Source organism: Embiotoca jacksoni, unplaced genomic scaffold, assembly GCF_022577435.1.
Source record: "Embiotoca jacksoni isolate LCO1_2020_lvr unplaced genomic scaffold, fEmbJac1.0.p SCAF_1, whole genome shotgun sequence".
Taxonomy (NCBI): domain Eukaryota; kingdom Metazoa; phylum Chordata; class Actinopteri; family Embiotocidae; genus Embiotoca; species Embiotoca jacksoni.
The window spans coordinates 12,276,426-12,300,687 of record NW_027185229.1 but is presented as its reverse complement, the minus strand read 5'-3'; the positions used below and the strand labels follow the sequence as shown (position 1 = coordinate 12,300,687).

Below are 24,262 nucleotides of genomic sequence, written 5' to 3'. Positions count from 1 at the left end.
AGCCGTGTTCACAATACAGCAGTCTTTTATTGAAATGACAAATCATGGCTGCAAAGATGTCATCTAGAAGTTTTTACAAACGCGACAGCTCTACAAAGTCCAGTCAAGCTTGATGTCTGTGAAAATAGGACTATTACCTTAGAAGCTATTTCCAGAAGACGAGCTCCTTTTCCTAAAACTGCATCTCAAACAATTGAAAAGGCTCCATACAGAGAGACGCATACTAAACCATTGGTTCACAAAATTAGCACAAAGAAATACCTGTGTTGTCAAAACTACTAAGATAAGAGACGTAAATAAATCAGGCTATACTCAGTGGCACAAAACCATTTTAAATACCCAGTAGAAATATGGCAAAACACCAACTGAAGGCTCATCACGGTGTAAAAGGCACAAATCTACATAAAATAAACACTAAATTCTAACATTCATTCAGACTGTGCAGTGTCTGTTTTATGTTAATATACATTAACACTCAATTATGGTTGTTATTATTGCCTCGATACAATTATTTGCCATCTAATATGCAAGAGCTGACAATAGGTGTACAGATAGGTCAACAGTTAATACAGTGGTTCTGCTGTCCTCCCACTGCATCCACTTTAACTGGATGTTGTTTCTAGAGAGCCAAGCTGGGTGCTGTTGATATCGAAGCCAGTCAAACTCCAGGGAACAGTGTACAAATATTGACTACAGTCAGATGGCAGATTTGGAGAGCAAAGTGCAAAAACAAATCCACACCTTCCTCACTTTTTGTGTATGTTTTCAGACAGGTTTTTTTTTCCCGCTTGTCCTTGGCGAGCTCCTTATCTACAGTGCCATATTTGAGCCTCAATCTTGAGCATGAAAGGCTGTTTTGAGCACGAAAAGAATATTTGCAAGCACATTGGTTATAGATCGCAGATAAATTATCACCACACAAAGAATCATTTAATTTGTGCAAACGAGTCTTTTCTGTGCTTCGTTAATATATTTGCTACTGTCCACATACTGTGCGTGCACAACAATAATTTATCTCTGAGTTTAACCTACTTCCATTGGCTAATGTCTACTCAATGTCTCTCTTGTTCTTCATGTTGACATGAGGTTACAGGGTGCCACCCTTTCAGCAAATTGAAAAAAAAAATTTTATTGGTTACTCTGAGCTTCAGGAAGCTCCACTAAATTAGATTATACAGTTTTGGTTACATAGACGGGTTTTATGACCCCTTCATAACAATCTGCTTGTCACGTTGATTTCTTGATCGCCAACAGTTGCCAGATGAGTAGTAGCGAAATAAGCGAGCACGCTAACTTGAGAATTGCCACCGACTCAGTCGAGACAATATTGTGCGTTCAGGCAGTTGGGCGTTTCCATTTGGGAATATCCAGGCAACAGACAACATGGTCGCCTCTTGAAAATCTGCTCTATTTCTGCTTTCAGAATCCTGAAAAGTTACAAACCACTTACAGAAACCAACACGGGGATGTATGGAGCTCAAGAGGTAAATATTATTTCTTCACTGCATTTTTTTACGTTTTGATTTAATTGCCGTTTCAGCAGAGGGACGCAAAAGCCTGGCTATTTCACCTTATATTCACCGTATTTGTGCACGGAGCAAAAACATTCCTTACCCTTCACTACAAATGCTTCTATGTCAGGTGACATACAACCTATTTCTCTGAGCTCTCAAAAACCTCTCAATTACCTCGTGGTATGTTCCCAATTTAGCAGCATTTTCCTACTCGGCAGTTGGAACTTACCGACTTCCCAGTTGTCCATGAACACACCATTTTAATCATTGTTCCCCTAAAAAAAGTGCCCCTATTTTTTGACTTAAAACATTTAGAGACACTTTGTTTGTCAAGGAAACTATCGTTATAATGCCTTGGCTGAGTAGCTGGATAACTTGTTTAGTTTGCTGCTGCTTTGTTAGCTAGTTACCTACATAGCCAACGAGGTCGGGACTTGCGTACAAATAAAATTCAGTAGCAGTCCAAAGATTGGTGATGTGACCAAATCTGTATAAATGACATTTGCATTGCTGCTGTGTCCCTGCTCCACTTTTTTCCCCAATACTTCCCTACTTCTTAGCCCCCGTTAAAACTGCAAACCGCAAATTGCCTGCACCGATTTTGAAAAGACTAAAAAGCTGCTCTGACAGAAAGTGCATCATTATTAACTGGACTGTTGTGCTTACTGTCCCCAACATGCCAATGGTTCATTCAGCCGCATGTTTCCACTGACTTTGTTTGCAATTGTGCTACCTTTAAAATTCACTTCACATTCTGTCTGAACACACAGAAATGCAGTGTCAGGCTGAGCAATAAAAACACAGCGAGCACACAGCAGAGGATCCGAGACCAAATGAGTACAACTGAGAGCTTATCACGGTGCATTAGAGGCAGACAATAGCCAACATGCAAATACATTTATTGTGCACAGAATAAAACTAAATTAATTTATTTTGTATTCTTTGTGGTGATAATTCGTCCACAAAATCTAAATATGTGATTGCAAAAATAACTTCTTTTTTTTGTTGTTGTTCTCAAATTGAACCATCACCAGCTCAGTGTTAAGGCACAAATGAAACACCAGTTTTACCTGATGTCTTCCTTTACCCTGACCTTCCTTCTTATTCCCACAGGCTTTGCAGTGTGTTTCAGCCACTTGCATATAAGAAACGGTACATTCAGGGCATGCAAGACCTCACATCTGTGTCAATCCCCAGTCCCTGAAGAACTGACCATCAGGATCATACTGAAGCTCAGAGCCAGGAAGCCCGTACCCAGCAGGTCACCCAGAGCTGTGAGGTAGGGGATGGAGTAGTTGTCTGGATCCAGCCCCCTTCGCCACAGCCAGTGCACCATCAGGCTGGCCACATAGAGCAAAATCCCCACCTGGACAATGACAAGGGTTGGATACGTTTCAAATAAGCCTCTCACGACACTCAGTGTTAAATAAAGAGGATTTGTTTGTTTGTTTGTTTGTTTGTTTAGGGAATATCAAAACGCTTCATCTTTCGCTCCCTCAGGTTCATCTGACCTGAAACAGAGCTGCAAAAAGGTAGCAGACGATGAAGGTCGGCGTCATGGCAGTGTGGCCTCCCTGCAGCAGGTGGATGGTATACAGGAAGAGAATGTGACCCGGTACCACAAGGGTGACCAGCACTCTGGCTGATTTGGAGTTCACATCTGGATAAAAATGGAAAGAGAAGCAACGTTCATAGTTTGTCACCTTTCAGCGGTCAATTGTGATGACTCAAAAATGTGCTTCCCAAGTGATGCCTGGAATCTGCATTATTTTTGATTTTGTGGATGTGGATGATGCACTAGACTGAATTAGCTGTTCATCCAGTATGAAACACTGAAATTAGCAACTCTTAGAATCTCAGAGGTGAGAAACTGTCAGAACAATCTATAGATATTTCACAGACTGTTTCAGTGAACAACTCATGACATTTTCCACATAAATATGTAATTTGAAAGAATACAGAAAAACTGATTATTCTGTATTGTTTTTGGTCATGTATTATGAGAAATGTTTTTTTTTTTTTTTTTTTTTTTTTTTAAATCGAATCCCTTGTGGGAAGGACCAGATATGTGGCATGACACAAATTAAACTAAACAGTTTTGTTTTTAATAAACTACATTTCCGATGAGTTTTATCTTGCAGATTGGAGTATTTGATGGAGAAGCATGCTTCCTCCATTTTCTATCCCCGAGCTGTGACATCTTCATCTCAATTTCGTCTAGAAGAAGGACATCCTCCCATTTGATGCTATCGAAGAGATTCTATGCAGCTCGAACCGGGTTAAACGCAAAGAAGATGTCAAAGATGGCTGGTAGTCTTGGGAATATCTCCACACATTACAAGCAACATCAATCAGTTTTGGCCAATATGACATGACCGTGCTACTATTGGCTTTTAAAGATGTTGTGACTAAACAGCTAACAACAAACATCTCTCAGACATTGACATTCATTTAGAGTTGTGTTTCTGGGTACAAGATGAATGCAAGTCCATAATTCACTGTCCTTTTGGCTCCATTTTGGTATCCATCAATTCCTTTGGTAAAATATGCTTCTGGCTCGTTACGTACCAAATACTTCACAACATTTTTCACCAGTTAGCAGGAATTTGGGAAGTAGCCAAAAAGCTGCTCAAAAAGTCACTAGATCCCTTCATAATAATTTATATCCAGGAAATTATAAAACGATAACAACAGTATTTTAAAGCTGCAATCATTTAATCAACATGCAAATAAATATACCTGTATTTCTAAAACCTTTTGTAAAGTTTGTTCTGCTCACTAGAGTGCCATGAATAGAGAGGATACTTCAATATAGTAAACTAACTCTTTTAATCCTTTTTCATTTTGAGACAAATATGTAAACTTATTTAGTCTTAGTTGAATCTTTAGAACAAAGAAAGGAGAAGGAATTCGTCATATAAACAATGTGGTGAATGATCATTAGGAGCGAAACGTGTCGCTTGGTGTAAGAAAAGTTGCTTAAGGTTTCTTAAGTCACCAGATGCTCCTTTGAAATTAAATGTGGTCATATGATTCAACGATAAAAAAAAATATGAGTGAATAGTAACATTTCTCTTCTTGATTTATAATTTCTGATACAGACATAGAGTGCACCTTTTTCTGTACCTAACCTGAAGAGCAGAAGGTAGCACAGGGTCCTGGACAGTTTGTACTCATTTTAAATGGGAGAGCTCCAGGGACACTCCAGTAGTGCAGGTATGTAGACATCCTGCTCGCTTGGATGGCCACAAGATTTCCCCCTACACCTGTGTGGACATGAAAAATCCCTGAGTGTAGCTCTGTTCAATTCCATTATAAGGATTTTGGTTTAAAAAAAAATAAATTGAATTGAAATACAAATGCTTTTTTTCCCCACAATTATTATAGAACAAGCCGAGCAGTCACCGAGTGAACAAACTTTTGCTTGAAATCTATTCAGCAGTTATTCCTAATACACTGTTTCCCTGGGGATTTTTTTTTTTTTCTCTCATGGTCAGGAAAAGGCAAACTCACTGTCGTGCCTTTTTCATCGTAACAGCGCTCACCCCTTCAGGCTGATTTCATTAGAAGCAGAACAAAACCTCCTAGCTTGCAGAGCTTTGAAGCACATGGATCATTTAAAGAAAAGAGGAGGAGTGTTTCTGGTCAAGGAGGCAGGAGAGGAGGGTGCTGCATTGGAATGCAAATCCACTTCCTGTACGAGGACATCAATACATGCAGGAGTCTTTGGTAGCACTGAGGCTGGCAGAGATGCTGCGAAAACGGGAGCCAGTGAGCGCATAGTTGGCATTCTGATCAGGCTTGTGGTTCATATAAAGACCATTGTAATTCCTCTCTACTTAGTATGCCGCTTTGTGGTCAACAGACTTTAGTCGGTTAAGATCTGGCCTTCTCTGCCTTTCTGAGGTTCCTTTGATAGGGAGGAGACTCCTTAACTTCAGCAACACTTTAATGCCTCATGATTGATCGACAGATTTGAAGCCCTTTAAAAGTGGATCTCAGACTCAAGCTTAGGTTACAATTCACTGTCAGGGTGTGGAAACAGCAGGATTTATGAATAATTGAATTAACTGCTGGGCTCCTGCATGCTCCAACAATTTCCACATGACATCAGTTGGCATGAAGCTTTTTATTGATAGCAATTAGGCTAATTATGAAGCTTAAATGCCATTCTTCAAAGATTATTGAGACACCATAACCCTAAAGCCCCGCACTGCTTACTCCTTCAGGAAAACATGTCAGTGTTCATTTTTTAGAGCTTAAACCATGTGGAAGAAATGTCACTAATTGTTTCAGCATAGTTAAGGGGATAATATCCACAACGATATCTATTTCAGGCAAGAGCAGTTCAATTTATCATCTATACTTCATCTCAAACATTAACTTTCAAGCTTAAGTTTTAGTCTTTGAACAACACTGGGTCAAAACCTACTATAGACAGAAGTATCTCAACAACTACTGGGTGAATTAGCATGAAATCTGAAGACATTAATGGTCAGCAGAGGATGTATGCTGATTCCTTTGATTCTTCTAGCAACACCAGCAGCTGGGAATAGTTTTCAGTGAATTGTCTCAACAAGTGTCATTCAATTTTATAGAATTAGCTGTTCTCATAATTACGAGTGATGGAAGCTCCGTAAGAGAAATTAAAGAGCTTCTTTTTTTTTTTACAAATATATCAATACAATTTTTTTTTAGAAATTTGAATAGATTGTAATCTATTATAGTGTGTGATAAACCATTCATTACATGTTTGTATATTGCTGATGACTGCCAAATGGGGTGAAAGTTTCTACTCACCATTTATAACTGGAGTGAACACTGCCATACCTTCAAAGTTTGGCTTGCTCACAGTTTTATCCAGAATCAGACCACCAATACTGGGAAGACAACATACAGAGCATGCGAGTCAGAGAGGGAGACCTGCATAAAAGCACTTTTGATTTCTAAACTTTGCACATTTATTTAGACAAAGACTGTTTCAAATTGATTCTGATCAAGTTGGTAAAGGGTATTATTACCTGTCACAGGTCAACTCACCTGCTGATGGACATGGCCAAAATGACTGGCTGCCATCCAGATTTTAGGACCTCTCTGATCGGAGGAGAGCGGCTAGCTACAATGACCCATGCAGGGATAAGGAACAGGAAAAAGCCGCACACCACGATAGGAAGATACCACATGTCTGGAGAAGGACAGCAGAGAGGAAATCTCTTAAAGCCTTGATTACACAAGAAAGAAAATCATGTTTGAATAGAAATTTGTTTGATAGGGGGACAAACAGTGGACAAGAAATACAACAGTCTGACCATGATAGGAATGATGAAAGACAACACGATGTATCTGATGTGTACTGCTGCTGCTCTGTCGCAATAGACTTTTACAAAAAAAATTAAAGGAGGACTTTGCTGCCCTCTGCTGGTTGAAATACTTATTGCTGTAGGAATATTTATTATTTTATGTTCTTCACTTTGAAGATTGTACAGAAACTGATCTGAATGGATCAAATCTACTGTCTTTACATGTACACAATATTTATACAGATTGTGTAGTGAAATGCTGCTTTTCTGCTGTTATGTGTGAATCTGACCTCTGTAATAGAAGAAGAGGCTGCTGACCCCAGCGAGCAAAGACAGAGTTATGAGATCCCCGAGGCTGGCGGCGATGGGCGTAGCCACGTTATCTGGGTTGATGCCCGCCTTCCTGGAGCCAATGATCACCGCCACCATCACTAGTCCTGACACGGGCACACGAAGGAGACTTGATGTAGAAGGGAAACAACACTTCGATCGTTTACAGCAGGGGTGTCAAACTCATTTTAGTTAAGGGGCCACATACTGCCCACTTTGATCTCAAGTGGGCCAGACCAGTAAAATCATAGCATAATAACGCATACATAACGGCAATATTTCTCTTTGTTTAAATCATTGGTGAAGGTTTTTGGATGATAAACCCTATTTTAAGGTCTTTCTACAATAAACTAGAAACATAAAGACCAAAAACTCAGACATCAGCCCGCTGTTTATCTGCCTGGGCTCTCCTCTGCAGATTCCCTCGCTTTGTGACGCGTTTGACGTCAAATGCGTCACAAAGCGAGCAGCGAGCGCGGCTGCCTCCGGAGCAGACGTCGCATTTACGCTGTTTTTGAAGCAATTACTGGATCGATTAAAAACAAAACAAAAAAAAAAAACATTTGTACTCATAAACCTCTATATTTTCATAGAAATGCAATTTATGTCTTTCTGTAATTTTCACACTTAGCAAAGTCATCCGGCGGGCTGAGCTGGACCCCCTGGCGGGCCGGATCCGGCCCGCGGGCCGTATGTTTGACACCCCTGGTTTACAGTGTACTCTGATCCTTTCTGTCATATCCTTCTACATTCTCAGCCACTCATTCCTCTGTAGCAGTTTGTGCCTTTGTCTGACCTAGAGATAGCGCAGCGATGAAAGCAGTAGTCACACTGCTGGCACACAGGACACCAGCATGGATAACATCCACTCTCCCCCTGGTCAGACCCCCGAGACCCACCGCTGCAACTGCCGCCAGGAATCCCACCACTGTGGCCTGGACCTAGGGACCAAGGGCAAAGCAGACGAGAGCTTTATAGATTTATCCACAATACATGTGTTGTGTTGTTAATTTGTGTCTTGGTGAAAAGATAGAGTAAGTAGCAACACATTAAGAGGTAGATGATCAAAGAGCATTGTGGGAAATGTGTGGGAAATTAAAAAAAAAAAAAAAAACAGAAGAAATGCAGTGCAAGACAAATCCATCCTGAATGCCAGAGAGTTTTCAACGCATTTAATGATTATTTCATGTCATTATATACATTATTTCAAAAATCTTTCAAAAGCCTGTTTTTATTTTATAATGGTATTGGCGGAACAGGCAGCAACCCACCCATTGTTTTGTGAACTGGCGTTTTGAGTCTGCCCTTTTGGCTGTCCCCGGTTTTTTTTTGTTTTTTTTTTTAGCCAGAAGTGACCATATTTGGACAAGCTGGGGAGGAGCGAGGGGTGGATCTGACTGTTGTCTAACTATGCCCACCTATACCAGAAACCTGACTGCAGGCATGTCAATTAAACCAGACATGGCCCCAAGCATGCCTCTCTTTTAGCCCCAATATCTAATGAATTACAAAATAATTTTCAGAAGGACCACTCGGACACATATCAGAATTAGTGACTTTAGTTTCTAACACCATAATGACTTGTGGAAAACAAAAGTAGCAACTTTGTATTTCACAAGAGAACTTGACACTTTTTAAATGGGAGTCAATTGGAGTCAAAGTTTTTCGTTTAATCCAGCCTCTACTGGTTCTCAGTGGTATTGCACTTTACAGCTCTTTCACGTTGCTTCACTTTTCAGACATTGAGACAACATCTATTTTTTTATACAATCTATGAGACAGATACACAACCCTCCGAGAGGTTTAATGTTAGGTCTCATATTTAATGCAGCCTATTTACTTACAGCAGTAAGATGTGCATTAGTGGGAAACTAAAGAATGAGCACAATTTTGGGGATTTAATTCTCTAGTTTCTTCTCGGAATTAAAATTTGGAAACAATCTCCAGCTGTTATTATCCGTGTTTAAATGGCCGAGATGCTTTGGTGAAGTGTTTTGAACAATAGGCCGATCTTATCAAGCCAGCAGAGCTTCTGGAGTTAAATTAGATTGTCATGATGCCAGTAGAGACAAACCCGAGTGATGGAGTGTGTTATAAATAGGATGGAGTATGTGCGGTGGTGCACTTTCACCTGAATGAGAGCCAGATTACAGAACACCATCTTCCACTGCTGATGGGCCTCATCCAACTGCCCTGTGTTGGCCTGTGAACGGAAAAGGTTTTAAGCGATCACATTTCTCCACCAAGTCTTAAGAGTCATTATGAAAACGTAATTCCTATTTGTTAACAATATTTTACATGTTTCAGTAGTCCAGTCTAAATTCACAGTAATATGCTTTTCTTTTTAAGCGGATAACTTATGCATTGTTTATGCCTAGCGTCCACCCTACTCTGCTGTTTTCAAACCGTTAAAATGGAGACTTTTGAAAACAGTGTTGGACCTGTTTTCGTTAGATTTTTTTTGAAAATGATGACGCAGACACCCACATCGGTCTCCTGATTGGGTCTCATCAATCACGACATGACCTTCCCTATTTGTCATGCCCCTATCACGTGATCCATTTCAGAAAACAAACAGTGTGAGCCCTGACAGCCTTTATAAAGCCCGAGGTTGATCCAAAATGCTGCAGTGAGAGTAATGACAGGATTTTGCACAACAGATCATATTCCTTAAATTGTAGCTTCTCTTCTTCGGCTTACTATCAAATCAAGAATATCTTTCAAAATTCGTCTGTTGCCTTACAAAGCTTCCAATGACCCTGCTCAAATCTCAAAAATGAATAGTTCCATATTATCTTAATAGATTGCTTTGTTCTCAGAGTGCTGACTTACATTTGGTTCCTACAGTTTTCAAAAGTTAAACTGGGAGGCAGAGCCTTCAGCTATGTATCAGGCCCTTCTTTTGTGGAACCAGCTCCAAGTTTGGGTTCAAGATGAACCTTTTTGATGAAGCTTATAGTTTCTTTTTAAAATACAGTTTTAAAATGAAATTTTTGTATTTGTGTTGATGGAGCCTAAATCCTGTTGAGTAATATCAGATTTACCCTGATAAATATTCACAGTGTCTGAAGCTAATGAGTGATTATCATTCAGGTTTGTTCCAAAATATATACACTAACAAACAATACTCTTACATGTTGGGACTCTTACTTGTGTAGTACTTTCATTTTGACTGGATAGTGCTGTCGCAAACCGCACACAGCCGTTCTGCACTGACTGGAAATAACCGTAACATTTAAAAGCTTTACCCACCAACATAACTGCTGGCTTGAATTATTTTACCGAGTAATTAACGTGTTTTTGTGCCCTCTGTTTAACACACACACAATGAAAAATATGGATGTGTCCTGTCCAAGGCAGCATGTTTGTATTCAGTGAAACATATACACTTTTTGTTTGTGTTATGAAACAGCTGCAGCTTCCTCAGAGCCTAAATCTGAAAAACCTCCCTTTCTGCTAGCCAAGACGGCAACCATAGAGGCAGCAAGTGTCCAGTGTTTCACCCTCAATTTTTGGACCATTTTGAGTGCACCATTAGGTACTTGTAGTGCACTGTGTGTTTCTATACTTGACAGTGTGAAGGCACGTAAGCACTCAAAGTGAGTGTTAGTAACACAGCATCAGATCTTGCTTAATGAAAGCTCTACACTTAAGGCCTGATTTACTAAGATCTCAAATAAAGGGTACTAAATTGGGTGTTTTTCCAAAAGTATGCACATCTTTTTGCACTCGTTTTGCGGGTGATTGGCTAAGAGTATTTGCGTCACCGATGTCAGGTGCAAATCGCTGTATTTAAATGAGGGGTTCGCGTGTGTTAAAGTGATTCCACCAATGGAAAACAGAGCCAGCGCAAAAGGAAAAGGAAATCTGACCCCATTGAAATTAAGAATTATAAAAATAACAAGAACAAAACGCTATATGGGAGATTATCAGCGAGGAAGTCCATGCCATGGAAAAAAAAAAAAAAAAACAGCTTAATAATAAAACGTCAGCAATGAAACATGAGGGACGGTGAGATGCTTGTAACAAACACTGAGCAGCAGGTCCAGCTTTCTATTTGATGGGTAGGTGAATTAGTCTCTTTCAGTGAATGAGTCTATGTACCTGTGAATTCTGCGGGACACATTCAGGACCTGGGACAGCACACCTGAATAACGAGACTAGGTGAGACATCCAAGCAGCGATACGCTGGAACGACCCGGAGGCAGGAAAACGCTGAGTCGCAGCACGTTTTATTTTTTTTTTGAATTGCTGGTATTACGTGGCTCCTCCTTGTTGTTGGCTGTAAACCACCGTTCAGTTCATTCAACAACTTAGAAATGTTATCGCTGGACAAACAATATGTCTAAAGAATTTTTTTTTTTTTTTTTTTTTACTTCTGACATCTCAGAAATGCTTAAACGGGTGTAAAAACACGTTCTCATCATATTCTTTGCTTTCCCCGCGTCTCCTTCTCACCACGATAATAAGAGCAGCCGTCTCTCCAGATTTGTGCACCTGATGAATAACGTGCCTTTCAGTCGAACTAATATACACACGCAATCACTTCTCCTATTTCTACTTTCAGGTTTAGTAAATATCGTTGCTGGTGCAAAATTGTTCTACATGTTCCCTGCCAGTGTTTTGCACTCTCAGGTAGAAAACGCTCCAATATTACATATGCGTGCAGGCAAACACGCAAAATGGACAACGTGTGTTAAATTGCACATTTCAAAGACACAATCATCACTGCACGTTGTTAGTAGATCAGCTTGGATATTTTTTTTTGCGGGTGGTGTGGAGTTTGCACATGATTTTACACACGCCCTTCATCAATCAGGCCCTTAATCAATTATTATTAATGGACGCTAAAAGTTACAGCACTTGATTCCAAAGCATAACAACGTTTTGTATGAATTGATTTCAGAATGGCAGCACCGCATTTACTTGGAAATGTTTATGAAGTGTGAATGTTTGCGAGCCATAAATAAGGATGGCCAACCCATCTAAGAAGTCGGGGCCAAGCCTGTGGACAGTGCCAGACTTCTGACTAAATCGATTTTTGCTGTTGTTGTTGTTATTGTTGTTGTAAATCCTCTCGATCACATTCATTCAAAATAACTGTTTCCAGCTCTTCTCGTTCGTGAGTGTTCAGTAGGTGTGCGAATGTGTTTCCACTCACTGCTGTTGACAGTCTGGATGCCAATGTCATCTCCAGATTCCCCTTCAGTCCCACCAGGGCCGGCACCAAGATAAACACCTCCGAGATCTCTTTAAATACCTCCCAGTGCTGAAAAACACAACAGAGGTCTCTCAAGGCCCACACTTTGATGAATTTCTAAAAAAAAAAACAGGCTAATAGACATCGTCATTTATAATTGTCACTAAACTGCAAAAGACAATTAAATAGTTGAAATACACAAAAATGGGCCTTAAAAATGGGCCAAAAGTCATTGACCTCCTGGGGCTTTCTTAAAAGGCCCTGAAATCCTTTTTTTTTTTCTTTTTTTTTTTCTTTTTTTTTTTTATCTCAATCAGCTTCAAACTCTGAGCATTGTGGTCACAGATGGACAAAACATATTCTGTCAAAGTTCTGGTTTTTACATGACATTTTCTTGTCCTCTGCCGTTTGGTCTATGCGCTTCTCACTAGGTTTGAAGCAGACAAGACTCGCATACATCATTAAACCAATATGGCTTTTTAGCATGTAATTCAAAAGGATTTGGCAGCTGTGTTTTTTTTTTGTTTTTTTTGCTTATGTTGTCACCACTCAAACATAAATACTTCCCAGGAATCCTGTTTGCAAAATTGTATTGTTATTTATTTAAACGATTTAGCTTTATTTTATAAAAAAAAAAAAAAAAAAAAAAAAAAAAAGCCTTTAAGACACCTGTGTATAGCAGATGGCTAACATTCAAACAAGCTTGTAATTGTGTTTTTCACTTCTTCTTACATCCAAGACATCCAAAGACATTCTGACTTATTTGGCTTCTGAATACGGATTGAAAAGTGTCTTCTTTCCTGCCTGCTACTCATGTCATGCTACCGGAAGGATATCTGACGCCGTTGTCTGCATCGGCCGTGTCCTGTATGTTTTGTCAATTTCCCACCAGCGAAAGATTGATTACATTACCATCGCATTCACCTTCACCACTACTCACCTCAAGGACACATAAAAACAGTGATCATAAAAAAGTTAAAACATGACCATCACCTGTTGTACACTATGTTGTATGTTTTTAGAATAAGATATACCTGTCAAGCACCTAGTGCAATAACAACATAAGATTCATGCACACTGACACACTCTGGAGCATTATTTTCCATACTTGCACTATATCCATGACTATCCCAGCAGCGACCATGCCCAGGCCAGACATCAGGTAAGGCAGCAGGACCTGGGCTGCGATGATCCAAAAGCTCTCCGGCAGGAAGCCGTGGGCCGAGCGGGTCAGTTTGCACCTGAAGCCCCTCAGTTTGTTTCCCTGGAAACACAGCTCCAGCGCCAGATGGGTCACCACCATGGCTGAGCACTGTTAACCCATCCCTGCCGGATAGCCTCAGCTTGAGGTGTCAGTATGAAGGAACAGCTCTTCTGAATCACAGAGTCAACTTTTAAAGCTGAATGAGTTGCGCTGGTTTGAGAAGTAATAATCCACTTAGACAAAGGATACGGAGGACTATTTCCTTGTTAGGCCGTTTCAAATCAATATATGCTTTTTTTTTTTTTTTTTTTAAGTCACAAGTGATGGGTTTTGGCTGAAAACCCCTTTCCTTTAAGCAATTTTGCAAAAAAAAAAAAAAAAAAAAAAAAAGTCTCATAGGATTCAGCGAGCTTGTTTTGCCCTTCACCTGTCGCTCCAGTAGTGGCAGGACAGCAACACAAAGTATTTTTGCAAATGGTGGGCAAGGCAGAGGGATGGAACCTTTCATCCACTTGAAATGAAGAGCGAGCGCGTACGCACGCACGCACGCACGCACGCACACACACACACACACACACACACACACAGGTCCACTTGACAGCAGGTCTGTGAGGTCTCTCTTGATACTCTGTTACTGACAGAACTTCACACACATGTATTCACCCACTCCAGCCACACACACACACACACACACACACACACACACACACACACACACACACACACACACACACCCACACAATCTCTCCTCATGCCTCACTCTTCAGCAGCCGAGCGGCCGAGGCAGAGCGCTGGAAGCATGGTCTGTCGCGCAGCCTGAAGAGGGTCCAGGTCCTGTAGGACAAGGACATCCAGAAGGCCAGCAGCTTCTTCTCGGCCCTCCTGTGCTGCCACTGCTTCTCCTCCTTCTCCCTCCACGCCTCCCTCTCTTGCTCCTCACTGTACTGATGCCCGGTGTGAGCTTGACCGCTCTGGAGCCCTCTTCTCATTTTGATCAGGGGAACGTCGGGATGTCCGTCCAGGCTGCCAGGTGTGTGAAGGGGTACTGACGGATGCTGTTACGTCGCAGTCTTGACTTCGGAGGCACAGGGACTGTTGTGCTTCTGCCAGGGCTTCCCTCTGATTCCAGACGGATAGATGAGTCGTGACAGCACTGTGTGGTGGAGGGAGGGACAAGACAGACTGTGTGTGTGTGTGTGTGTGTGGTGTGTGTGTGTGTGTGTGTGTGTGTGTGTGTGTGTGTGTGTGTGTGTGTGTGTGTGTGTGTGTGTGTGTGTGTGTGTATGTGTGTGTGTGTGTGAGAGAGAGAGAGAGAAGGGGGACGCTGCGGTAGACGTCTATGTATAAGCAAGGTGACCAGACTGTGTCAGGACTCTCGTCAGTTCTCCTCTTCCTCCTGCCTTCTTTCAAATGAGTTCAGAGGATACTGCAGATACATACTCCCTCGCTTTGATAGCTCCTCCTTTCCCTGCTCCTCGATGTCCTCACTGTAGGTGGGTGACGCACTCGAATCAGCAGCAGGTGCCGTACCTGTCACCAACACGTGGTGCTGCTGCTGCCTGGAGAGGACACACACAGCCTTGATTGGTGGAAACACACAGGCTATCACTAAATGATATCCCCTGGTCCTTTTCAGGCTTTTACAGTTCAATATGGAACTCATTTCTCTTTCTTATGTCATTTGCTAATCTATATCACACACAAAAAAAAAGTATTTGTCAAGGTCTGGGACAGGGATAGAAATCAATAGCTTCTACATATAACTGAGCAGCTGCTTTATAACAGAGAGACATACTTTTTGTTTTTGGCCTGTCTTTATTTCTTTGTTCCACCATACCATACAATATAACCCACGAGAGGAACAGAAGTCTGTACAGAATGCTTGGTAAGTCCGTGTCCTCACAGACACACTTACACAAGGACAGTGACTCAGCTGAAAAGTGTCCTTGAGACATGCCTTTGAATGGTTGATTCAGTCTCTGCAGCTCCCCCTTCTGACTTTTGACTGGAATTCAAATCGTGAAGCAACAGCTGCTTAAGACTGAGCAGTAACTCCAGGCATTTGGTGCTTCACATCAATTAAGAAATCAAATCGTTCAGTGGTAATAGAAGAGTTGTCTGTTCTCTTCCTGAAGATCAACTTTTAGCACATTTGTGAGAAACTGACAGTAAAAAAAAGATACATCAGCAAACAGACACGGTGTGAAGGGACTCAAACTGAGGCCACCATCATCCCACAATGTCACTAATGATGCAGCACCAAAAGAACTTCTTCTTAGTCCTGAAGCAGTTATTATTTTTTATATGCTTGCAATATAGGCCTTTTTTTTTTTTTTTTTTTTCCCCAAATACAGCCTCTGTTAACACGTCTCAGGGTCAGTGATGATTCACTGCAACTTGACTGCAATAAATAATAAGATAAGAAAAACTAAGCGGGAAATGCCTTCAGTCCAAATTTATTCTTTTTTTTTGTTTTTTATCAGATATAATGGAGCCTAACATTAAATGACTAATCGTACAAAAGTCTAAATATTAAATTGTATATGAACTTTTTAAAGAGTCTGCTTTTAATTAATTATGGCATTTTCCCCAATGACAAAGTTCACTTTTTTATTCTGTTACATCCCTTCTAACCTCTTAAGAAAATTAAGCCCAACAAATGCTACCAGATTTAACCAGTTAGCTCCTGTAAGCTGAAGCAGCAACAAAGTCAAAGTAATACTGAATAAACCATAAAGAGTTGCTGCTGTAAATGAAAACTCATTGCTGCACATGCTATCTGTCCAGCTGGCTCACTAACAAGGCGAGTTGTGAGCTTTTTTTTTTTTTTTTTTTTGCAGCATAAACGTGAAAAGACAGCGTTAACAGCAGCAGCTAAAAAGATTAAACAGCAACATTTAAAGAAGTTCTTCAGAGAGAGACTCAAGTCTCCGTGAAGAGCACAAAGACCTTCTCTGTAGTAGCTCAACCCAGTAGCTAGATCGCAATCATCAGCTCCTCATTTTGAAGCCGAGTTCACAATAACCTGTCCAGCTAATTAAACCGCTGGATAGGTAGCAGAGGCCTAAGCCTTGTTAAGCGAAAGGAAAATATAGGAGGTTCAATCACCGTTCTTGCTGAATGAGATACAGAAGATTTTGGAGCAACGTTTGCTGCCATATAGACAACGTCTCTGGGAAAGCCTTGCTTATTTTAACAATACAATGCAAAACTGCATTCCGCACGTATTACGACAGCACTGCTCCGTAGTAGAAGAGTTCGGCTGCAGTTCAGACCTGTCTCCAATTTAAAACATTTGGCGCATCATGAGATGAAAAAGAAAACCACAAGCTGTTGAGCAGCTATAATCCTACATCAGGCGAGAATGGGACAACATTTCACTTTCAAAACTCCAGCAACATGGTTTCCTCAGTTCTCAAACATTTTCAGAGTGTTGTTATGAGAAGAGGTTGTGCAACACAATGGTAAACATGCCCCTGTCCCAACTTTTTCAAAATTTGTTGGTGGCATTAAATTCAAAATATTTTCCAAAAACACAATAAAGTCACTTAGTTTCCACATTTGATGTTGTCTTTGTTCTATTCCCAAATTCATGAGTTTACACAATTTGCTAATCATTACAAATTGTTTTTATTTACATTTTACACAGCATCCATTTTTTTAAAATGGTGTAGTAATGGAAATTGTTGAGGTTGATTAAAAAAAATAATAATTAAAAAAAGGCTTTTGAAAGAAACTACCAGTTTATAGTTGCAGTTTACCTAAACTGCTGCATACCCTGTCAATGCTTGTGCCTATTTTTATATTTGCAATAAGGCCACGTTTAACACTACACTGTAGTTTGTCTAAGTAAATTCACAAGTAGATGTACTGCTAAGACTTGTTTATTTATTCCAGTGGAGCAAGGTCACCTCACAGGTCATTGCGACCTCCAGTCCAAACACCAGCTCACAACTCAGTCCATTCACCTCAGATAACTGCCTTAATATACACATATAATACTTTTAAACACTTCTTGCATTGACATTTAATACCATGGTCACAGTCATGTCAAAGAAGCAGATAGCCCATAAGGGCTGCCACTAGATCTCAATTACATACAAAAGAGGGTGAATACAACTTTTTCATACCATTTAAGGCCTTTTTTGTGAGGAAACTGAATTCAATGCTTTTCAAAACATGCACATCTGTAAATGTCAATTGCCCTGGCATCAGAGAGCTAACTGGTAGAGCACCAGCCAGTATGTCACTGACCTGCACCTGGTCCAGCAGCATGCCGGCCATCACCATGCCTAGTCCGGCCAGCAGGTATGGAAGCAGCACCTGGAGGCAGATCAGCCTGGACGACTCTCTGCAAGAAGCGTGCAACTTCACTTCTTCCATGTTGTCGGGACAGATAACAGTTGATGACTACCGTCGCTGAGATCCATGTCTGCTCTGCAAAGAAGCCAACTGTCTGTGCTCGCACAACCAAAGCCGCTGCCAACAAGAGGAGTCCAATTGTTTGTCTTTTAATCTGTCAACCTGCCCTCCAGTACTCTTGTGTTGACTGAAATACTACTATCTCTGTTACAATTCATAACTGATTCCTGATAACATGATAATTCATTTTGATGTATTTAGGGTCATTCTACAAGCCCAAATTACTCCTGTATTGCACCACCTATAGTGTGCAGTGGCTGTTTAATTTAATAAAATGTCACCAAGGATCTGGCATACTCTTTGCTATACAGAAATTTTAAAAAAGGCAAAATACACTTGTACCATGATGTCCACCTGGAACTTTAGCAGGCTCTTCTATCCATCTTGTTCACTCTTCTCCCTCTCTTTACCTGTGGTCTTCTCGTTCGTTTATATCACCCAATTATTTTCTGCCACTTAATTTCTGACTTCTGTCCCCCCTCAGAGTGTTTTTTTTCTTCCATCTTTCCTTCTGGGCCTCTCTATCTCTCCTTTCCTTCATTTGTTTCCCCTCTCTTTCTCCTTACAAGTCTCTGCAGAAGGACACATCTCGTCAATGAACAAGAACATGCAGGCTTTACGCTACTTCAGTTGCTGTAGAAACACGTGCTTAATAAACTACAATCAAACAAAAACATGATTGTGAGTGACAGGCATGGACGTGTACCAGTACTCCTGCACGTTCAGAGCATTTTCAGTCTGTGACTCTCGGATGCAGCACAGTTTGTATGCAGTCTCGCAAATGCCAGAGGGGGTTCAGATTCGCAAATAGAGGCTAGTTGAAGAAAAAAATGAAGCATATTAATTATCTTTTCCAAATAAGAATTTCAATATTTTTACAGTTTAACTTCTGCTTTCCGGTCAGCCTTTGCGTCATACTCTCCCTTTCTCCATGCCTGGTCTCCTGCCTGCCACACCCGCAGCCTCAGCTGCACTCACTTGCCAATTACCCAAACCAGTGTTCCTGTTGAACTGGGACAAATATATACTGACATTACATGAATTGAGCATTACTTTAGGGTTATGTTCCTACCAGAACTAATAGCCGCAGTTGGTGCCCCTTATTTGCATACATTTGGGTCACAGAGCTCACCTTTTTTTTTTTTTTTTTTTTTTTGTCCCTGAAAGTTAATTAACTGGGGTCATATGAATAACACAGTTTATTAAAACACTTTCTGTTAGTCTGAAGGTATTTCCTGGTTCCTCAAATCTTTAAACCATGAGATTGAACATGAATGATTAAAAAAAAAAAAAAAAAAAAAAAAAAGAGCAACAAGTTTTCATAATGCACCTGTTTATGAATAGAAAAGAAAGAATACTGTATTTAACAGATGTAATTGTTTGTTGCTGACAGTATTTCTCACCCCTGTAAACAGTTGCTGTTTCATGTCAAGAAGTAAGAAAGGCAGAGATGCAGCCCACTCTACCTGCTATAAATATTCACTCTACACCTCCCATGGGTCTCATGTTATATGTCAAGGGCTGAGCTCAAAGGCCAGTAGCTATAGATTACGGTTTGTCCTCTAGATCTATCTGTCAGTGCAGTAATGATGGCTTTGTAGGCAAGATGTGCTGTGTGTCAAGCCTTCTTTCTAGACCATGGGCTGTTGGTGGCTTGCCGGAACTTCTTTTTTCTTTTTTTTGCTCTAGATCATGTGAACTGGCATTTGCTGCCAGAGGTAGTCCCCCCTTGTGTCATGTGGTTGCAGTTGGATTCATAGCAACTTACAAACCGTAAACAAGGTCAAATGCAAGAGACCAGCTCAACAACAGGACACTGCTGGAAAGGTTTGGCCCTTTCTGATCATATATTTAGAGCATACAGCAACATTTGCATTGTTTTAGATTTTAAGCATTTAGTGGAGGCTCTTGTCAATTAATTGCTGTCTTTTTTTGTTGTTTTTGTTTTTTTAAACCATGCACAGACTTAACAGGATATTTGAATTTACAGTAAAAAAAAAAAAATTTAAAAAAAAAAAAAATACATTTGTGGGTAATGGATTTGTTGCTTTGTCTCCCAAGGTGGGTTTAATGTGACAAAATGGCTAGGGCTGCAGGTGACAAGAGTGAGACCCTTCGGTTCACGAGTGGCTCCAGCAGCGTATCCACTACCATCCGTCTTCGGGACCTTTATGATCCCAAGCCTCAACCTCCCAAAGCTCCGGTCCGGATCCGACCTCCAGGTCCAAGAACTCCCTCCATAAAGGAACCTGATTTAAAGCACAGCTCCCACAGCAATCCGCCAACTAAACCGATAATGAGGGGACGAGCTCAGTCTCTTCCTTCATCTCCACAGAGGAAGAAAGAATTTAGGAGCCTGCAGGTACGCTTTGTTGATGCACTGGGTCTTGCGTTAGAAGAAGTTAAGGTTTTTAAGGTTCAAGAACGCCCCCTGATACCTCAACATGTAATGTTCAGGCTGCTGATGAGCTCTGAACAGGCTTTGGGAAAGTCACTAGAGCTGTCCCTGCCTTACTTCAAGCCCTGTTTCCCTGAAAATATGGGAGCTCAGCCAGACTTCCTGAAACGTCTCCAAACTCAGGGCGTGTGCCTGGAGCAGGTCTTGTGCTCGGACCAGGGGATAACAGGCACGATGCAAGTACTTAATTTAGCTTATGAGAAAAAGGTCACAGTGCACTACACTTTCACCAACTGGAGAACACACTCGACTACTACAGCTTCCTGGATATCAAGTGGGCACCAAAGGGAGTGCGACGCTCCAGAAACGGATGTCTTCAGATTTCGTCTGCCTGTCCCACCTTTCATTTTGCAGCCAGGAGCCATCTTGGAATTTGCCCTTTGCTACCACGTAAAAGGATCGGACTATTGGGACAACAACAATAGCCACAATTACAAACTGTCATGCCACAGCTTCAAGGTGACTGTGCCAAGGGAGTGTGAGGATAGCATAGTGCATTTCACCTGAGTGGGCACATGAGGGAGCTATAACACCTGCACAGATATGATGTAGATGACAAACATTTTAAATCCTTACCTTATTGCATGCAGTGCTGGAATGCAATTGAATACACATACTCAAGAACTCTACTTGGTGCAATTTAAGGTGCTTGCACTTTACTTGCTGCTTTATGTCAAACAGGCAAACATTTTACTCTGCAACATGTATCTAACCTGCTGTATGTTTACAGGTATTATTTTTATTGAAATTTTCCTAAATGTATTTGATTTGTTTATTAAAAATGAAGTGGTGTTACAATGACTTCACCATGTATAAAATAGTTTAGTTTTACCTTAATCAGACCTATTAAAATGCTGCTAACAATCTAATGCTTCAATAATAATTAACAACTAACAGTGTTTCATGATATTGCATTGACCTGCTGCTTACATTAGTTTGAATATTCATATTTGAGTACAAGTTGCTAAAATTAGATTTCTGCACTAAGTAGCATTTTGAATACAGGACACCTACTATAATGAAATATTGCCGGGCAAAGAACCAACTGTTCTTACTACAGCTAATGTTATTCTTCAATCGAGAACCACTTCTAATCAGTGTTTGTGGTTTGATATAACACATTGTTATGGGTGCCGGGAAACGCCGGCATCTGGTCAGCTTCCCTACACATCTGTAGGTCACTCAGAGGTACACATTCAGTTTCAGTATTGCACTTCCTCAAAGTTGGGGAGCTCACAAGAGACTGATTAAAATAAAAAGATCAAATCTGATGTAACGGAGATATCCTGAACTTAGTGTAGAGCTAAAAGGATCATTTCAATTTATTTCACATTAATGGTACTATTGTGGTTCTATGGGTCATGCTAACTTTACATTCACTGCCTTCAGTTGTGAAGATTCAGGAACATAAGGATTCACAAGGAACAACATATATCAGGGCAAAAACTACACAATGTATTTCCAGAATAAAATGCTGGTGTGAATGATGAAAGCTGAAATCGGTTGTCAAAAGCTAAACTCAATTATATGAAAACATCTGAAAAATCAGTTGAAATGCAGAATATAATCTCAAAATTTGAAAGTTGAAGGAAATGTCAGATGCATTGAAATGTAGAATCTAAGCTTGGGAACTGAAAGCTGATAGAAATTGCTCATAATAAAATGCCTTTAAACAGACAACAAAGAAATTTGAGTAATTCTTGAAGAAAAACAGGAGGAAAGTATCATTATCCAATTTAAATCAAGCATTGATGAATCTGAGGACTGAAACCTGGATCAACTGAAGGTTTGAATTTATGTACCTCAAAAATGGAAGCAAAATGGGCATAACTGTCAACAACACCTTAATGGTAATCCACCAATGAGAAGCAGAGACAGTTATAGGTGCAGATATTCAGGTTCGTGCTCTGTTTTGATAAAAGAGAGTACAGGTAACTAGAGGATCTGCATACTTCTATTCTACTCACTATTGTTTAGTTAGTTTTAATTTAATTATTCTATTCTATTTTATTTTATTCTATTTTATTGTATATACTGTGCATTTTTATTTATTTATTTGTTTATTTTTTTACTGTTATTTTATTTCTTTCCTGTATCTATAAATGCTGATGTAGCGAAACAATTTCCCCTTGGGGATTAATAAAGTAACTATCTATCTATCTATCTGTCTGTCTGTCTGTCTGTCTGTCTGTCTGTCTGTCTGTCTGTCTATCTATCTATCTATCTATCTATCTATCTATCTATCTATCTATCTATCTATCTATCTATCTATCTATCTATCTATCTATCTATCTATCTATCTACCACCACTGAAAACACCCCTAATATTACTTATTAAAATAAGGTTTTGTCATGATTCAGCTAAAAAAGCTTAAGTAGTAGATAGTGTAAGGTAAGATTTATTTTTGTGGGAATTTTGTGGTTGTTCATTTTCTTAGATTTGGGAACTACATAATGGAGCGCACCTTAACTGTAGTACTGATGTTGAGTGTGATTGGGCACAGTGACTTTCTGAAAGTTGATCAGGTCATGTGTACAAATGTTGCCTTAGGAGTTCTGTGGGTTGTGGTGTGAGAACGAGCATTAAAACAAGAAGCAGTTGTGGTTGAAAATCCCTGGCTGGGGCCACAATGGCTTGGGTCCCCTTCACACCACTTGCAGTTTTAGTCAAACACAAAGTCTTTTGGGTCTGATGCAATGTGGGCTTCTAAGGTTTCAATAGACTGAGTGTTCTGGCGAGAGCAACTGATGTACAACTGTCAAGAGCTCTCTTTTAAACTAGTGCAGGTCTGACTTTCCCCTCGGGAGGCATATATCTGCCGTCACGTGTTTATCGTGAATCTCCTTCTCTATATTTGACAATGATTACTTTCCTCATCAGCTGCTACTCTATGGCAGTTCAATCATCTCTCCAAAAGCTGCTGCTGTTTGTGTGGTGAACAATAGGAACAATAGGTTTTCATCTCTACGACCACTCGACATTCCATGACCAACATGCAGTTTGATTTTCTGCTATCCAATGATTGACGAATCGATTCTCTGTTTATGCACTTTGTACTTTCATGTTAAACAAATTAATACTTATATTAACAAAGCATTCAACAATCAAGAGTCAATCAAAGTGAGTACAAAAAGATACATAGAGGAAGCTTCCCAACCTATCTAAATTAGATCACCTTGGACCATGTATTTGCATAATATGGAGTATAGCCCTAAATAATGAATACAGTCACCACAATATTGGTAAAATATAAACCAACCTTTGAATTGTTTAAGTTCAAAAGTTAAGGCTTAAAAAGCTTTACTATCAGATGCTTTCACATCTTTTGGATGGGCAGCAAAGCTGAGGTAAGTGGTGTCAAGTAATGAGCTGACATCACCAACGTCATTTATCATAACACATATCTTTTAACAAACCTTTGAGATTAAACATGCATGATTTTGTAACTTCCTGAAGATCTTTCCATCACTCAACTGGACTTCTGAAAAGAATTAAACGTTACTTAAGGCAGATGCAACAAACTGACTTATTCTCAAATTCCAATAAGACAAAAGGAATATACTGGTCAAACTCAACAATCTACTCTTTCAAAACAATTGCTCTGTAAATTACACAGTTTAGTCATAAATCAAATCGGCCCAGACTCAAACTCCAAGTCAGAGAAGATTTGGAAGCACTCGTTTTTGTTTTTACCCTATTTTTACCATTCATAAAAACAATAAAACACTAAAATAAATGGTAATAATCACCAGGACTTCCAACCAAACAGTCAGCACAACACCACTACCATGGGGAAAGATCATTAAGCTTGCAGAGGCCTCTTGATTTCCCTC

At 40.1% G+C, this 24,262-nt stretch overlaps 2 protein-coding genes across 4 annotated transcripts; one reads left to right on the top strand and one right to left on the bottom strand.

Annotated features, from left to right (window-relative positions):
- Positions 1–7: 7 nt before the first annotated feature.
- Positions 8–14,997, bottom strand: LOC138210066 (solute carrier family 41 member 1-like). Of its 3 annotated transcripts, XM_069169034.1 has the most exons (11): positions 13,798–14,995; positions 13,453–13,687; positions 12,306–12,413; positions 9,276–9,347; positions 7,941–8,085; positions 7,105–7,251; positions 6,555–6,699; positions 6,315–6,394; positions 4,646–4,780; positions 3,026–3,174; positions 8–2,880 (listed from the first exon to the last, which is right to left on the bottom strand). In XM_069169034.1, exons 2-11 carry the CDS (start codon positions 13,645–13,647, stop codon positions 2,701–2,703), a joined length of 1,356 nt encoding a protein of 451 aa, XP_069025135.1. In that variant the 5' UTR covers positions 13,648–13,687; positions 13,798–14,995; the 3' UTR covers positions 8–2,700. The 3 variants fall into 3 exon arrangements, with proteins under 3 accessions (XP_069025135.1, XP_069025209.1, XP_069025294.1); XM_069169108.1 differs by lacking the exon at positions 9,276–9,347 and having other exon boundaries at positions 13,453–14,997; XM_069169193.1 differs by lacking the exon at positions 4,646–4,780 and having other exon boundaries at positions 13,453–14,996.
- A 4,570-nt stretch (positions 14,998–19,567) lies between these two features.
- On the top strand, positions 19,568–22,116 carry ppp1r3db (protein phosphatase 1, regulatory subunit 3Db). Its single transcript, XM_069168912.1, has 2 exons — positions 19,568–19,797; positions 20,032–22,116. The coding sequence occupies exon 2, from the start codon at positions 20,051–20,053 to the stop codon at positions 20,933–20,935; it is 885 nt and encodes a 294-aa protein (XP_069025013.1). The 5' UTR covers positions 19,568–19,797; positions 20,032–20,050; the 3' UTR covers positions 20,936–22,116.
- Positions 22,117–24,262: the final 2,146 nt, after the last annotated feature.

What these genes read in the sequence shown, in the direction of transcription:
- LOC138210066 (XM_069169034.1), bottom strand. Translation starts at nt 13,647, where the DNA reads ATGGTGGTGACCCATCTGGCGCTGGAGCTGTGTTTCCAGGGAAACAAA. An exon ending in TAGTCATGGATATAGTGCAA is followed by an intron (nt 12,414 to 13,452) that starts GTATGGAAAATA and finishes TGTGTTTTTCAG; the next exon opens with CACTGGGAGGTATTTAAAGA. An exon ending in CATCGCTGCGCTATCTCTAG is followed by an intron (nt 7,252 to 7,940) that starts GTCAGACAAAGG and finishes TGCCCGTGTCAG; the next exon opens with GACTAGTGATGGTGGCGGTG.
- ppp1r3db (XM_069168912.1), top strand. Translation starts at nt 20,051, where the DNA reads ATGGCTAGGGCTGCAGGTGACAAGAGTGAGACCCTTCGGTTCACGAGT.